The following is a 16,501-nucleotide window of genomic DNA, read 5'->3' as shown; positions in this document are numbered from 1 at the left end:
TGACCCCCAGGGCGGGTGGTTCTGATGGGCTTGCCTGTCCAGCGCCCCCTCTCCCGAGAAGCATGATGATCAGAGCCGTCTCTAGAGGACACATGCGTGTCCAGGGAAGCCGGTGGGCCAGCAGGGGTTGCCGCAGCAGGGCTCTGGCGTCACCCTGCAAGGGCAGGCCAGGGCGTGGCCAAGGGGCAGGGTCCCCTCCTCGCGTGTCCAGGGGACACGCGCTGCTGGCTCCCAGGGGACCTGCCCACCATCCCTGCAGCTCCTGCAGGGGTCATCGCTGCGGGCGGCACCCTCCCCAGGCAAGGCCAGGCTCTCCAGGGCCCCAGAGGAGTGTGCGGAGGGGGCGGTGTGGACTGGGAGCGCAGGCAGCTGTGGTCCCAGTGGTCCAGCGAGGGCGGCCTGGTGCGTGGCCTCCCTGACGCCTGACTCAGGAGTTGGAGAGCCGCTAGGCGACGCTGCCTGGAGTTGGTGCAGAGGAGCCGCTGGGGCAGCCTGGGCCCCCGGGAGCCCCGGCCCGCCTGCCTGCGGGAGGCCTGGTGTGGCCTGGGAAGGTGGCGGGCAGAGCAGGGCTGTGGCCCCAGGCAGCTTCCCCTGGGGAGCGGACGTGCGGTCTGCAGTTTGGAAAGGTCCCCCTGGTGGCAGCTGCCCGAGCAGTGACGTGGGGGGCTGTCTCTGCACAAAGGCTACTGTGAAGCAGCCTCGGGAGGTGCATGGGCCCCACTCTGGCACCTGCAGGGTCACAGTGGGCATGTCCTGCTGGTCTCCTTCACCTGTCTGGGGAGGGGGGCCTCCGAGGAGAGGGGGGTGGCTGAGGCGAGGGCAGCTGGCAGCGCAGGCCACAGCTGCAGCCCACGGGACCTACCCCCAGGAGCCCTCGGCCCTGACATGGGAGCAGCCCCTGCCCACTGCCGCCTGTGGGGGCTCGGGGCCAGGTGGACCCTGCGGGATATGGCGAGGCCCCAGGGGAAGCCCCGGGTCTGTAGGCTTGCTTCTGAGAAGTGGCCCAGGCCAGCTCAACGCGGCTTCCCGGGGGCCAAGGAGGGCGCATCATGCCTGCCGCCCCCTGGGTGCTCCTGGAGCCGGCAGGAGGGTGCCCATGGGCTGGGAGCTGCCAGTGCTGGGCGCCGGGCCCAGGACGTTCTGTTACGTGGCCGCTCTGCGTGCGTTTCCTGTGACAACTGCATGGGAACCCTGCCGTCTTAGAGGCCGAGCCCAGAATCTGTCAGATTTGTTCCCAGATGTCTTATGAGTTTTGTTGCTGTCAGATGCTTCTATAAACTAAATTTTCAGACTTGCTGCTGACGGGCTCGAGGCGATTTGGGGAGCTGCCTGCAGCCGGGCCTGTGGGCTCTGCGTCTGAGCAGGTTGCTAGCCCCGTGGGCGCGGCCGCGGTGCTGTGTGCCGACACCCCTGCCCCGTGCTGCTTTCCAGGACTTCTTCTTCTACTCCCTGGTCTACGACCCCCAGCAGAAGACCCTCCTGGCGGACAAGGGGGAGATCCGGGTGGGGAACCGGTACCAGGCGGACATCACTGACCTGCTGAAAGAAGGTGGGTGGGCGGCGGTGGGCCCAGCACCCCCAGCGCCTGTCGCTGGACCCTCTGTGCCGCCTGGAGACTTTGTTTCCTTTTAGCAGTTGTTTTCATAACTTTTTACAAGCTCTTTTTCTGTTCAAAGAGCTTGTCTGAGCCATTGCCCGTGTCACTGACTTCTGGTGGACGGTGCTGTCCGCGAGGCCCCCGTGCTAGGGGGACACAGTGCCCAGCTCCCCTGCCCGCTCAGGCCTCCAGCGGCCTGGGGGTCATGGGCGGGCCTGACCCCTTCCTGCAGCTCAGCTTGTCCCCAGGCACACAGCGCAGGGGAACTCGGGCCCTGGTGACCCGCTCCCTGTGGGGGCCCCAGGGCTGACCGCGGGCCTGCCATGAGCGGCCCGCATCCTTTGGGTGGCGGCCACACCCAGGCAAGTGGGGCTGACGCAGGGGGCCGCGGGGTCCACGCTCGTGGGCATCCTGTCCCCTCCTGTCCTCCTTGCACGGCTCCAGGAGGCAGGCCTGGCGGCTGGACCACGCATGCGCTTGGTCTCAGGGCGCTCGGGCGCCTTGCTCTCTCCGGAGCCTGTGTCCCTGCAGAACTGGCTCCGTGTGCAGTGCACAGGCCGCCTGGGGTCCCCGCGTGCCTCAGCGCGTCACAGCCGCTCTCACGTCCTCGGGCGGCCCTGGTGCGCGTCCCGGGCCTGGCTCCCCCTCTGCAGTCTGCGCCCCGGGCTCCTCTGCGCAGGAGGCCCCGGGAGCCCCCTCTCTGCAGCCGCTGCTCCTCCTGAACCCCCGGCTGCGCCACTCGCCCTGGGCTCTGCTCTTGGCCCGTGTACACGTTTCCTGTTGCACAGATGTGCACACACCTGTGCCACAGCTCACTCGCACCTCATCCACACGCTCACACCTGCCTCCCTGTCGGGGCCTTGGTCTCCGTCTGGGGCGCCTGCTCATCTGGTCGGGTGTCAGGGAGGCACTGAGCCAGGCCCGTGGGAAGCGGGTGGTGGGGTGGCTCCCGCGTCCGCCCCGTGTGTCCGGCTCCATCGCAGGCGGGCCTGGCTGCGTCTCCCTCTGGCCCTGTGAGCACTCGCGTCATCCTGGGGGTCCCCACGCCACGTCTCCCACTGGAACAGAGCTGGCCGTGCTGGCCGCAGACCTGTCTCCAGAGTCAGGCAGCCTTCAGGGTCCCTGGGGGTCCCCAGGCCTGCGCTCCTGTGGGATGGCTAAGGGGTCCTGGTGAGGCCACCAGAGGACGCTGGTGGCTCGAATGTCCAAAGAGCTCGCGTTGCCAACCGCCTGGGTGCTCGGCGGGGATGAGCCTCTGTCCTCAGCTGCCCTGAGCGAGCCCTGCCGCCTGGGCGTTTCCCACTCCTGCCCCGGGGGCCCTGGCGAAGGCCTCAGCCTGCCGTCTTTGCGTGCTTCCCAGGGCGTGGACCCTGCCCCTGTGAACCTGCGCCCCGGCCGTGAACGTGTGTGGCAGCACAGAGTGTGCCGTGATGCTGCCTGCCAGCCAGCGTGGCCCTGAGACGGGTGCCACTGTGCCCGGGGTTCTGGGCCTGGCTGCCTGACCACGTCGCTGGGGCCTTGATGCAGGAAGAGGGTCCCCGCCTTCCCCGGGGAGGGTCTTGGTGCTGAGGCACTGCCGGCGGGGAGCCCACCCGTGCCCGTCCTCCAGGCGCCCCATTGCGTCCCGCAGCCCTGGCACCCCAGGCTCTTGGATCTGCACGCCCTGTCCCTGGGTCAGCCCTGCACGTCTGCGGTGCTGGGCTTCCCTCCCGTGGACCCCTGGCCCAGCATGCCCCTGGAGCCCGCCAGGGTGACGTCCCCAGGGCGAGGGGGCACATGTCTCCCCAGAGACTTTCAGCCACATCCAACCCTGCTGACCCGCACCCACTCCAGGCTCCACAGGATTCCCAAGTGTGCGGGGTCCTGGGCCTGGAAGCGGATTCCCACCAAGAGGGACCGTGGCTGAGGGTGTCTGCAGACGTTCAGCCCGGGCGCCCGAGTTGAGTAGTGTGGGTGTGACATGTCCTCCACGCCAGCCCAGCCATGCCAGGGTGGGCATTCTCCAGACCCTCCTTGTGGCCCCATCCCCCCTGCTGACCGGAGCACACCAGCCCTTGGCGTGGGCACTGCCCAGGACAGGAGCATCCATGGCCGGGCCCTGGGCCCCCCCACACCACCTGCAGGCTGAGGGGAAGACGCCCCGAGACGAGGCCTGTGGCCTCAGGGCCCAGGTGGCAGGCGAATGTCTGCCGAGCCGGCACCAGCGTGCTGGTGGTCGGGGGCTCGGCTGATCAGACCTGAAGCGCCCGCCCCTCGCCCACCGTCTGTGCTGCCAGGGCCCTCCCGGAGGCTCTCCAGGGGCCCGGGAGCCCAGACCCGGACTCCACGCCAGAGGCGGAGGCTTGCCCTGCGCCACGCTCGCCCTGGAGCACCGACCCCACCGCATCCGTGTGTGTGTGTGTGCGCCTGTGTGTACACGCATTCCTGTGTGTGGTGTATGTGCGTCCGTGTGTGTGTGCGTGCACATGTGTGCTGTGTCCCTACCCCGGGCTCACTCACCCTCTCCCTCCCTGCAGAAGGGGGTGCTCCATCCCTCACCCCAGTAGGCCGGGCCCTAAGGGGACCCCTGGCTCCGAGCTCTCACGAGAGCCTTGGGGCTCCTCCCACGGCCCCGGTGGCCTCACCCCGCGGCACCCGTTCCCCACAGGCGAGGAGGATGGCCGAGACCAGTCCAAGCTGGAGACCAAGGTGTGGGAGGCCCGCAACCCGCTCGTGGACAAGCAGATCGACCAGTTCCTGGTGGTGGCCCGGTGAGTGCCGTCAGGCGGGGCACAGGCTGGCATGGCCTTAGCTGCTCACTCACCCCGTGGTGGGTTCTGGGATAGCTGTGCTGTGGGGCATCGCCCGGCGAAGGGCACACGAGGTCAGCAGGGGCTGGGCCTGCTCTGTGGTGACCCGTTCCTGGTCCCTAGGGAGGCCTGGCCCCTCCTGCACACGGAGCTGGCTCTGAGGGGCTGCTCGGGGCCACCCCCCGAACAGGCTGAGCAAGCCAGGTGCCGGTGGGGCTCTTTCCGCAGACCGCGGGGTGGGACAGGGTGCCCATCTGGCTCAGGGACTGGGCAGAGGCCGCTGGGGCGGACGTGGCCAAGGCCGAGGCCTCCCGGACACGAAGCGGATGCACTCTCCGGAGCTGCCTCTGCTGAGGCTGACACCCTGGCCCCCGCGGGGCAGCTCTGGTGAGCACTCAGGGCCACATGCCACCCCCTAGCCAGGCGCCATCCAGCGCTGGAATCCGAAGGCTGTCTCATGAGAAGAGCTCTGCGGAGACTCAGACTCAGACTCAGTCCCCAAACTCCAGAGCAGAGCACTCCTCCTCAAGATGGCTGAGCCTGGGCGCCGCTGCCTGTCGCGCTCAGCCCGGCTGGCCTGCTTGTCTGCTTCGGTGTCAGCGTCTCTCCCCCCCCCCCCCCCCCAGCTCCGTGGGCACCTTCGCCCGGGCCCTGGACTGCAGTAGTTCTGTCCGGCAGCCCAGCCTGCACATGAGCGCCGCGGCCGCCTCCCGGGACATCACCCTGGTAAGGGGCCTGCTCAGACCAGCCCGTCCCCCGGCAGGGCTCTCGGTGCCCTCATGTGGCAGCCCGTCTCCACACAGGCTCAGGCTGACCTGCACGTCCTGGGGCTGCCCTACTCCTTCCTCCCGCCCCGTCTCGGGCAGCACGTCTCCCAGAAGGGTGCTCATGTGCCCCGGGCCAGCCCTGTTTGCCCACAGCTCTCTCCCCACACTCCCCCAGAGGCCCGCAGCCGCCCCGTCTCCTGTGGCCTTCCACACGTGACCCGGGTGTGTCCGCCGTCTGGGCTGGGGGTGGGTGCCAGCGCGGGGCCCGGGTGACCCTGCCTCCTGCCCTGCACAGTTCCACGCCATGGACACGCTGCACAGGAGCGTGTATGACGTCGCCAAGGCCATCTCAGCCCTGGTGCCGCAGGGCGGGCCCGTGCTCTGCAGGGATGAGATGGAAGAGTGGTCAGCCTCAGAGGCCAGCCTTTTCGAGGAGGCCCTGGAAAAGTACGGGAAGGACTTCACGGACATTCAGCAAGACTTTGTGAGTACCGCAGGGCGGGCTCAGGACCGCGCTGCTCCCCAGGCCTCCATGTTCCCGTCCCCTCGTCTGTTAGAGGCGCCTGCTGCATCTCCAGGTCCAGGTCCTCACCGGCCCTCAGGCCCCGGGTGTGTTTGAGTCCAGTTGTTTTTAATAACCAGTCGAGCCTCCGCATACGTCCTTGGAAGTGTCCCTCGCTGAGCCCGTGGGAATCAAGTCCGCAGGGACCCCTCCCACTCTCACAGCCCCTAAAACACACTTGAGCTCGTCTGAAAGAATGCTGGTCACTCAGAGGAGCACGTCCGTACAGAGAGGGCAGCAGGGCGGCCAGGCTGGCCTGACCATGAGCCCCTGGGAGAGCCCGGGATGCAGCGGCCCACATCTGATGCCCAGCGGCATCTCAGCTGGAATAGACAAAGCTGGTGCCGGGCTCACCGCAGAAGGCAGAGAAGCAGTGTGGCCCAGAGGCCCTCAGAGGGCCCCTCAGAGCCCTGGTGCCGAGGGTGCAGGCCGAGCCCGGAGCCAGCCTCTTGACGGACAGCTAGAGTGTGCTGAAACCTCAGCAAGGTCTCCTCACCAGAAATAAGCGGAGCGCGCTGGGCACACTGGCCACACCCCCTCTTCCCCTCCGACAGGTCCCGGGCCTCTAGCACTCCTGTGTGACGGCCCAGGTGCAGGAGACGCATAGCCTGCGATCGACTCACCCGGGCGGATGTTGTGGGTGAACGTGCTCACGGGAGGCAGGCCCGCAGGTGGCGCGAGCCCTGCTGGACTTGCGCTCGGCCTGTGAGCCAGGGTTGATGCCAGAACAGCGGGAGCAGAGCGCGTGCGCATGTGCAGCCCGCAGCCTGGACGGGGTGGGGGCCTGGGTGCCTCCTCTCTGCCCCCCCACCCTGGCACTGTGTGCTGGGGGTGGGAGTGCCTACCTACCCAGCCAGCCAGCTAGCAGGGCGCAGGCGCTGTGGCAGGAATAGAAACGGGAGGAGCTTCTGGGCCGTGCTGTCCGCCCAGGAGAGGGCGAGCCTGGGCGGGGCCCTGACGGTGGCCTGGGCGGGGCCCGGCAGGGCCCTCCCCCCCCCTGAGACGCCCCCCTCCCACAGCTCCCCTGGAAGTCGCTCACCAGCATCATTGAGTACTACTACATGTGGAAGACCACCGACAGATACGTGCAGCAGGTGAGGGCCAGCTGGCGCGGCCGGGGTCGCCCCTCTGCAAGCCCAGCTGCCAGCCTCTGACCCTGTGTTCTGTGTTTTAAGAAACGCTTGAAAGCAGCTGAAGCGGAGAGCAAGTTAAAGCAAGTTTATATCCCCAACTAGTAAGTGCACCCCCAGAGCACCACCCCTGTGTCTCCACATCCCTGGGTGGGCCAGGCCTGGCGCTGGCCTCACGTGGCTCAGAGTCTGGGCGAGACAGAGGCCTGTCCTCAAAGCCCAGGATGGTGGGGGCGGTGGGAGGGCAGGACCTGGCCCTGGCTCTCCCTCGGTCTGCCAGGCAGCACCGGGCGCGGAGGCTGGAAGCCGTCCAACATGGGGTCTGACTCTGACCCGAGGCTACGGGGAGAGAGCTGGGGTTGGCGGCTGCCCTGCAGCCAGGCGGGTGTGGACGGGGCTGCCGGGGCCCCAGAGCCGCGCGCCCGGGGCTCCGTGCTCCTGTGACGCTCTCCCTCTCTCCCTTACCCAAGTAACAAACCAAACCCGAACCAGATCAGCGTCAATAACGTCAAGGCAGGCGTGGTGAACGGCGCGGGGCCGCCAGGCCAGAGCCCTGGGGCCGGCCGGGCCTGCGAGAGCTGTTACAGTAAGTGCCCCCCAGGCATCCAGGCGCACCCTAGTCCGCGGCCCTGGGCACCCCTGCACCGTCCCGGGGACCGGCCTGGGGGCGGGGGTCGCACCCTGCCTGGAGGAGCCCTGGTCGGGAGTGAGGGGGGCGTGGTGCCCGGGCCCGGGTTGGTGTGGGCGGGCGACAGCTGTGGAATGCTCTCTGCCGTCACTGGTTCTGCTTAAGAATCCGTCTATTTTCAACTTTGTTGTCCGTAGCCACCCAGTCTTACCAGTGGTATTCTTGGGGTCCCCCTAACATGCAGTGTCGCCTCTGCGCGTCTTGTTGGACATATTGGAAGAAATATGGTGGCTTGAAAATGCCAACCCGGTTAGATGGAGAGAGGCCGGGACCCAATCGCAGTAACATGGTAAGCCCCGCCCCACGCCCCACCCCGCCCTCCCGCGCGCCCCGCCCCTGCGGCCTGGCCCACAGTCATGGCGCTGTGTCGGGGCGGCGCGCCCCCTTCCGCAGAGCCCCCACGGCATCCCAGCGCGGAGCAGCGGGAGCCCCAAGTTCGCCATGAAGACGAGACAGGCCTTCTACCTGCACACCACCAAGCTCACGCGCATCGCCCGGCGCCTGTGCCGCGAGATCTTACGCCCCTGGCACGCCGCCCGCCACCCCTACATGCCCATCAACAGCGCGGCCATCAAGGCCGAGTGTGAGTGTCCCCCGGGGCGGGCCGGGTGGGGGTGCTGCCGGCGGGCGAGCGCACTGACCCTGGCCCCCTGCAGGCACGGCTCGGCTGCCGGAAGCCTCCCAGAGCCCGCTGGTGCTCAAGCAGGCCACGCGGAAGCCCTTGGAGGCCGTGCTGCGGTTCCTCGGTGAGCCCGCCTGCCCCGCCCTCCCCAGGTTCCGCCCCGCACGCCCTCACCCCCGCAGGCTCCTGTGTGGGTTCGGAGGGGTCTTCCCCATGCTTTTCCCTGCCGGGCAAGATCCGGGCTGGGTGGGAGGCGTGCCCCCTGGGAGGGACGCAGAGAGGGGCAGCCTGGGGCCTCGAGCGCCCCGCTTGTCCGCGGCCCTCCGCTCTGCTGGGCTAGGTTGGGATTCGGTCCCTCCCACTGTGCCCGTGTTCGCTTGTGAAGCATGCTTGGAGCCAGCGGCGGGCTCCTAGGGGAGACAGGCGGCTGTGGCTCCTCCTACTGTCTGGTCTCTGGCCCCTGAGAGCCGCCGAGGGCTGGGCCACTTGGCAGGTGTGGATCTGCGCCTCCTGGAGCTGGCCGGCCCGGTGATTTGTCTGCGGTCAGCTGATGGGGCCCTTAGTTCATCATCAGGCCTGTGGCCAACCTGGGCCGGCAGCTCAGTGACCACTCAGTGGACCTGCTCGTTTATGGGGATCTGGACCTATGAGCTGCTGGTGGTCGCTGGTGGGCCTGTCGGCTGAACCAAGGGGCTAAGGGGCCTGGCCCCAGCCTCTCTCCCTGCTCTAAGGGTGCCTGGGGTGCCACATTGGCGTGCCTGCCGGGGCTGGGCTACATGCACCCTCCTGGGTGGTGGGGCTGCCGCTGAGGAGCGGCCATGTGCCCACTCGCCCGTGTTGGCCCTGCAGAGACGCACCCCCGCCCCCCCAAGCCTGACCCAGTGAAGAGTGTGTCCGGCGTGCTCAGCGGCCTGACCCCCGCCAAGTCGGCCCCCGTCATCAACAATGGCTCCCCCACCATCCTGGGCAAGCGGAGCTACGAGCAGCACAATGGGGTCGACGGTGAGTCCGGGGGGCCTCGGGCTCGGCCGGCGTGGCTGTGGGCCTGGGGTGCCCGGCCCCCGCTGCACCCGCGCCCGCTGACCATGTGTTCTCTCCTCTCTCCTGCCGCCGGGCGCTGCCAGGCAACGTGAAGAAGCGCCTCTTGATGCCCAGTAGGGGTAAGGCCTGGCCCTACGCGCCTGCCTATGTGCTGTGCTCACGTGTGTGTGGCGGACGGCCCAGGGCACGTCCAGGGCAGTCCACGCGGCCTGGGCCGCGCCCCGGCGCCCCCCGACCCACCTGTCACTCGGCAGAGACCCGGGGGCCGCCCCCACCCCTGCTGGCCACGCCCTGCCCCCCACCTGGGCATCCCGGCTCATGAAATGCCCCTCCGTCCGGGCCCAGCGCCGGTCAGTGGACTGTCCTTCACCGGGCGGCCCTGGCGCCCCCGCCACCCGCCCGCACTGGCTGCCGCCGCGCTGCACCCACCCGCATGCTGTCAGCCTCAGCGCGCGTGGCCATCCGCCCTGTGCTTGTGATCTCGCCCACGCCCTGCCTGGTGGGGGGCTGTGGGACCCTGGCCCCTCGGGTGCTGACAACAGAGCTGTGGTGTGGCTGGCATGGCTGCTGGGGGTCTGCGAGGGAAAGCCCAGGCCAGGGCCCCGTGGGGAGGGACACCCAGAGCTGAGACTGCGGGGCCTGTCCCGAGTGCAGGGGGCATGCGCCGGGGCAGGCTGCCACGAGGCCCTCCGATCATCAGGCGCGGCTGGCATTGGCCTCCGAAGTGTGGCTCCCTCACCTGCTCAGGGCTGGCTTTTGCCTTCTCTTGAGGGAGGGGCGTTTGTGGTCTGGGGCTGCTCTAGTAGGGGTCACCACGGTGCCAGTGAGGGGCATGTCAGCCTTGTGGGGGCCAGTGCCCCCAACGGTCAGCCCGTGGCAGTACCCATGAGGGGGAGGTGAACAGAATCAGCGGACGGGGAACTTAGGGGAACGCACTCAGAGCTCCTCCCACAGCCCCTCCCAGCAACAAGGTCAGGTCCGGCGTGGGAACCCCATCCTCATGGGCAGCCAGCATGGATGTGGCCAGAGCCCTCCCCAGTCTCAGGACTGGAGACCTGCCAGCCCAGGAGGCTGGACCGGGCTTGGTTCTCAAATCTCTGGGAGGTGGTGGGCGTCAGTGGCCATCTGGCCCAGCCCGGTCCCCTGGACACGCCCATCTTAGTGTGTCTGGGAGCCTGGCAGGCACTTGCTGAGGGTCAGCAAGTGGCACTGAGGCCAGGTTCTCTGCTTCCATCTGGACACAGGCTCTTCCCGCCCCAGGCCCCCTGCTGCCTTGCCTACAACCCCTTGGTGGGGCACCAACTCACCCCAGCCTCGCCCCCTCGCTGACCTCCCCCTTTCCCTGGAGCCATCCTTGGGCGGTTCCCACAGCCCCTGGTCTCAGCAGAGCGACCGGTCCGCGCGTCTGCCCACATCCCACAGGAGGGGAAGCGGGTCTTATCAACAGGGCTTGGGGCTTAGGGCTTGACTTGTAAAGAGCTCTTGATAGCAGGGGGATAAACTCCATTCACTTCATCAGTTTTTCCGAAATCCATGTGTTCCCGTAGCTACTTCAGCCCCAGTCCTGGGTCCCGGGTGGGTGTCGGAGGCCGCACTTAGGCCCGCTGGGGTGCTGTGTGGTGGCCAGGGCAGCAGCGGATGGCAGGAGTCGGCTCTCGGCCAGGGCCCTTGACCCCAGGGGGCCTTAACTCCCTAACCTGGCCCTCCGTGGCCTGTGGCTGCCTCCACCCAGGGCCCCACCTGTACACCCTTCCACGCTAACTGTGTGCTTTCTTCTCTCTGCCACTCGTCCCTCTGGTAGGCACCTACCTGGGTAAGTAGCGCAGAGCCTTGAGCGCTGTGTATCACTGTGTACACCCGTGGACAGCTCGTGAGCGCTGCAAGCTGGGTGCTGGGGCCCCTGCTTCTGCCTGCTGGGGTTGCGGGTATCCCAAGTTAGGAGGTGCTGCAAAGGGGGGCTGGACAGCTATTCCAGGCTCATCTAGAGACAGACCTTAGTCAAGAAGCACTTTTGGGAGGAGCTAGATGTGTGTGGCAGAGTGTGGACAATGGAGACTAGCTCATGCAACCATGTAGATGCACACTGACACACAGCCACATGCACTTATCCCGACATACGCTCATGGCCCTGTGTACTCACACCAACACGTGCTCATGGGCCCGTGTACGCACACCGACACCTGCTTGAGGGCCTGTGTACTCCCGCCAACACGTGCTCACGGGCCTGTGTATACACAGCGATACCTGCTCGCAGGCCCGTGTACTCACTGACACATGCTCATGGGCCCATGCACATACCCTGACACCTGTTCGCGGGCCGGTGTTACTCATACTGACACGTGGTCACAGGCCTGTGTACTCACCAGCACATGCTCACGGGCGCATGTACTCACTGACACGCTCACGGGTCCGTGTACTCACACCAACACGTGCTCACAGGCCCGTGTATTCACCGACATGCTAGCAGGCCCATGTACTCAGACCAATACATGCTCATGGGCCTGTGTACTCACACGCTCACAGGCCCGTGTACATACACCAGCATGTGCTCGCAGGCACATGTACTCATACCACATGTGCTCATGGGCCTGTGTACTCACTGACACACGGGCCCATGTACTCACACCAACATGTGCTCACAGGCTCGTGTATTCACCGACAGGCTAGCAGGCCTGTATACTCAGACCAACACGTGCTCACGGGCCTGTGTACTCAGACCAACACACGCCCACGGGCTTGTGTACTCATACTGATGCTCTCATGGCAGACTCACTGCACCTGCATCAGGGAGTTGTGGGTTGTTTTGGTGCCCGTTGAGGGTACAGCCTGTGACCTGGGACAGTGCCTTTTCTGAGCCACTGGTAGTGGCTTTCACCTCCAGATCCCCAACCATAGTGTGGAATTGCTAGCTGGAGCATGGCCTTCTGACCTCTCCTGGGCACTTCCATCAACTTCCTGCAGGGCACCTGGCCCCAGGCCCACACGGGACTGGGAGCCCCTCGGGAGGAAGTCTGAACCCAGGGAGTGGCTGCTCTGCAGAGGGGTTCCCTGTTGCCATTGTATGTGTAGCTGTGCCAGGTGTCACTTGGCTACTCTGAACCAGGCTGCAGTGGTCCCGGTTCCTCAAGGGAGTGAGCTCAGATCCGAGGCTCCCACACCCACCCCACCCACCGGGGGGGTCCCTGAGAGCCACCTGGGCAAGGCCAGGACTCAAGGAGCTGAGGCCCGCCTGGGTGTGGGCGGCAGCTCTGGGGAGAGGTAGCCCCAGGCTTCCTGCTTCTGCACTGTGGGCCCTTGGCAGGCATGCGGGTGTGGCACGTGCCTGCGGGGGCCTCACGGCTGTCCTCTTCCCTCCTCTCAGGTTTGGCGAATCACGGACAGACCAGGCACATGGTAAGCGCAGGGGCTCTGTTCTCCACACACTTGCACACACATGTTCCCGTGGGCCTTAGCCGGGAGGCCCCCAGCCTGCCAGGGGCTGTGGGAGCATCTGGGAGGCTCCTAGGGACCCGAGGGGCGGCAGGTGTTGGGGTCTTCATGGGGTCTTCGTAGCTCTCCGGGCGCCCCGGCCCACACTGCCCCTGGGACGGCCGCCGTGGGGCTTCTGGGCGCTGCGTGGAGGCCCCGAGTTCCCCTCTCAGGCCTGCCCCACCGCAGGGACCAAGCCGGAACCTCCTGCTCAACGGGAAGGCGTACCCCACCAAGGTGCGCCTCATCCGGGGGGGCTCGCTGCCCCCCGTCAAGCGGCGGCGGATGAACTGGATCGACGCCCCCGACGACGTGTTCTACATGGCCACCGAGGAGACCAGGTGGGCGGGCAGGCGGACCCCGCGGGGGTGGGGGCCGGGTGCTGTGCCGCCTGCCCACCTCACTGCCCGGCTCCACCACAGGAAGATCCGCAAGCTGCTCTCGTCCTCCGAGACCAAGCGCGCGGCCCGCAGGCCCTACAAGCCCATCGCCCTGCGCCCGAGCCAGGCCCTGCCTCTGCGGCCGCCCCCACCCGCGCCCGTCAACGACGAGCCCATCGTCATCGAGGACTAGGCCGCCCGCGCGGCCCTCTGACTGCAGACCACGCCCGCCCGCCGCCCGCCGCCCGGATTTGGTAGTGCCCTGCCCGCCCTCCCCCGCAGAGAAACTGCCCCTCGGCCACGCGGGGAGAAGCGCCCGACTTACTCCAGACCCGCCGGGGAGTCGTTTTTTTAGCTTTGTGTTTACTTTTTGGCCAGAGCGGAGCTGAGGAGCCGCCCGAGTGCCTGCCCCGCACGCGGGCTCAAGGGCCGGCCAGGAGTTTTGTTGTTTCTGTTGAAGGTGCCATTTTAAATTTTATTTTTATTACTTTTTTGTAGATGAACTTAAGCTCTGTAACTTACACCTGGAATGTTAGGATCGGCGTGGCCAGCGGCCGGCCGAGCTGCCTGGTGGGGTTGGCCCCTTGTCTTTTCAAGTAATTTTCATATTAAAAAAAACAAAGAAAAAAAAACTTATAAAAACAAAAATCCAACTAGCCCTTCCTGTGTCGTTTGCCTTCAGTCCATCTCTCTGTCTCGGGCCCACTGCAGCCCTGTTGCTTTAGGGGACCTCAGTGCCCCCCACCCCCAGCTCGGTGGGTCTGCAAGCCACCCCCTGCCCGGGTCTGCCTGGCATTGGGACGTCCAGGGAGAAGCCTAGGCAGCAGCGTGTGGCCCCCGCAGGCTGGCCTGGGGGCTCCCCTGCCGCCTCACCTCGGCCCTTGCCTACCACCTGCCCCCTGGGGGCAGAGAAAGGTCCATCCGGGCTCGGGGCTCCCACACGGGGAGCCAACACGCTGTCTGTCCGAGGCAGGGGTGGTCTGGGCCTGGCCTGGGATCCAGACTGGCAGGTGCCAGGCTCCCCGGCTGGGGCGGCCAGGGTGGCAGGGTCAGCCGGGCTGCTGGCCGGCCTGGCAGAGCCCACTGCAGCTGTCCGCAGATGGCTGCCAGGAGCCGCGGGGCCACCCGAAGCAGGTGTGCCATTTCCTCTGGGAGAGTTTGCTCAGATTTCAGCAAGTCCGTTCTCAGAAACCCTACCTCGCTCCGGCCTCCTGCACACCCGCTCCAGGCCCACCAGACAGGTGCATCCAGGCCAGAGGCTGGAGGGAGGGGTCCGCCAGGCCCTCGGAGGGGCCCCTCCCTGAGCTCTGCCTGCTGTGCCTCCAGTCCCACGGTGATGTGTGGACATCTCGGCTGGAGAATTAAAATAGAAGCCACTCTGTTGCCTTGCCTGGGACAGATAAGGGGTGTCCTGGCGTCCAAGGGCCTGCTGTGGGCCCCGCTGGGTGGTGGGCCAGGGTGTCAGAAGAGGCTGGGGCACACCACCCCCATGGCTGGCCCCACACCCGCCCATCCCCCAGCCTCAGTGGTGGGGCTGGGAGGCCAGGCTGGTGACCTTGACGAAGACACTACCTTCCCTCGGTGTGCTGGGGAGGGGCGGGGAAGGGAGGGGAGGAGCCTCCCCCCAGCCAGGCCCTCCCCTCCACCGCCCAGAGACAGTCAGGAGGGCCGGGGCACCCTCCCTGGGCCCAACACTGGGCCCGGCTGTCTGAGAGGTCTGTGCCAGGCCTAGAAGTGGGGTGGGAGGTCTTGAGGACCCAGGTGTTGGTTAGTTCTGCTCGGCTTCTGTGGGCCTGGCAGGGGCCTGCGGCAGCCAGCCCCAGGGTCAAGGGCATCTCAGGTGGGCATGTCCCCACAAGGGCCTTGGTGTGCCAGCCTGCCCCGCCTGGGGCCTTCCACTGCCCACCCCTGGGCACAGCCCTGGGAGCCCTGCGGGAATGTGAGCCTGGCTTCCCATGTGCCATTTGCCAGTGCCACCAGGACACTGCTCCACTGCAGCCTCGAGGGAGGGACCTACCTCCATGCCCGGCCAGCGGGGCCCCGCCTGCTTCCCTCCAGCCCTGGTGTCCTCACTCAGCCCCATGGCTGGTGCCTGACCCAGCCTCTAGCTCTGAGACGGGGTTCTGTGTCTACTGGTCAGTGCCCCTTCCCGGCTAGCCCAGCACAGCCCAGAGCATCAGCCCAAGCCCTGCAGCTGGGAGGCCGAATGCCATTCCTTGGCTCCACCCCCACTCTCCAAGCAGGGCTGGGGCCCACAGGTAGCCTCCTTGACAGGACTCCTGTGCCCAACCAGCCTGCCCTCCACGGCAGTCCTGCAAACTGGAGTCACACAGGCTGGTACCCTGGGGTCCCGGGGGCTCCCAAGCTCAGAGCACCTGGTAATGGGTGCCAAGTCGGGGCCCGTGAATTATTCAGAGATACCGGACACCAGCCTGAGCAGGGAGCCGGCTGTGAGGGGCTGACCTGCAGGCCACCTTGCCCGCTGAGGTCTCCTCTCCAGTCTCCACCCCAGCTGGCTCAGGGCCAGAGCTGAGTGCAGGGGGCCCGCCCGCTGGCCGGCAGCTTGAGGGCTCTTGTCCTCACTCATGGAAATGAAAGTGGCTGAAGGGTGTGAGTGTGTGTGTGTGGGGGGGGCACCTCAGGGAGGAGGACAGGGGGGCACCTCAGGGAAGGGGGGCAGTCAGGGAGCAGGGCGGGGGGCACCTCAGGGAGCAGGGCGGGGGGCACCTCAGGGTGTGGGGGCGGGGGGCACCTCAGGGAGTGGGGTCGGGGGGCGCCTCAGGGAGCAGGGCGGGGGGCACCTCAGGGAGCAGGGCGGGGGGGCACCTCAGGGAGTGGGGGCGGGGGGCACCTCAGGGAGCAGGGCGGGGGGCACCTCAGGGAGCAGGGCGGTGGGGCTGCCGTGAAACTGCCCTGCGAGACAAGCTCCCTCACCCACTCTGAACACACCAGTGCCAGGGGCCAGAAGCAGGCCCTGGAGGCTGCCAGTGAGAGGAACTGGGCGTGGGGGGGGGGGGTCCCAGTGTCCAGCACAGAGCCTCAGAGACACAGGGCAGGGGGTGAGGGAGCTGGAGCCCACTGCCCAGACTGGACCCAGTCATCTGGGCTTAGGCGTCTGTCCATCTGCCAGATCTGAGGCTCAGCAGGGCTGGTGGTCCAGGAAGGAGCCGACAAGAAGGCAGAACCCCTGGGAGATGGCTGCTGCGACCTCCGGGTCCCCAGACCCTGGGGCTCAGGCGGATTCTGCATGGCGCCAGGTGGAGGCAGGGAGGAGTGGGAAAGGCTAGGCAGTCCTGCTGGCAGGGGCCGGAGGTCCCCTGGGGAGAGGCCCTGAGCCCTGGCAGACCCCTAGCTCCCCAGCCCTCCAGGAGGAGGCTCTGGGGCCAGCAGGACGAGGTCAGAGGCCCTGGGCCCGCCGCTACTGGGCCCGGAGGAGAGATGGGGCGGGCGTCCAGGG

General features: G+C 67.1%; 1 protein-coding gene across 7 annotated transcripts in view; it reads left to right on the top strand.

The window, feature by feature from the left end:
- The window catches only part of MTA1 (metastasis associated 1), a 33,113-nt gene extending 19,421 nt beyond the window's left edge, over positions 1-13,692 (top strand). For 2 of the 7 annotated variants that reach the window (XM_070477693.1, XM_070477690.1), the window contains 16 exons: positions 1,432-1,549; positions 4,245-4,347; positions 5,013-5,112; positions 5,449-5,637; positions 6,735-6,809; positions 6,891-6,949; positions 7,316-7,431; positions 7,671-7,822; positions 7,927-8,116; positions 8,190-8,279; positions 9,005-9,157; positions 9,280-9,315; positions 10,998-11,009; positions 12,558-12,589; positions 12,854-13,005; positions 13,087-13,692. In XM_070477693.1, the coding sequence (XP_070333794.1) occupies positions 1,432-1,549; positions 4,245-4,347; positions 5,013-5,112; positions 5,449-5,637; positions 6,735-6,809; positions 6,891-6,949; positions 7,316-7,431; positions 7,671-7,822; positions 7,927-8,116; positions 8,190-8,279; positions 9,005-9,157; positions 9,280-9,315; positions 10,998-11,009; positions 12,558-12,589; positions 12,854-13,005; positions 13,087-13,237 (1,728 nt within the window). In that variant the 3' untranslated portion in view covers positions 13,238-13,692. Of the gene's footprint in view, positions 1-1,431; positions 1,550-4,244; positions 4,348-5,012; positions 5,113-5,448; positions 5,638-6,734; positions 6,810-6,890; positions 6,950-7,315; positions 7,432-7,670; positions 7,823-7,926; positions 8,117-8,189; positions 8,280-9,004; positions 9,158-9,279; positions 9,316-10,997; positions 11,010-12,557; positions 12,590-12,853; positions 13,006-13,086 lie in introns of those variants that run through there. The other 5 variants (XM_070477694.1, XM_070477691.1, XM_070477695.1 and 2 more) reach the window with 3 other exon arrangements.
- Positions 13,693-16,501: the final 2,809 nt, after the last annotated feature.

Source organism: Odocoileus virginianus, chromosome 16, assembly GCF_023699985.2.
Source record: "Odocoileus virginianus isolate 20LAN1187 ecotype Illinois chromosome 16, Ovbor_1.2, whole genome shotgun sequence".
Lineage (NCBI taxonomy): Eukaryota > Metazoa > Chordata > Mammalia > Artiodactyla > Cervidae > Odocoileus > Odocoileus virginianus.
This window is presented reverse-complemented; position numbering and strand designations above follow the sequence as displayed.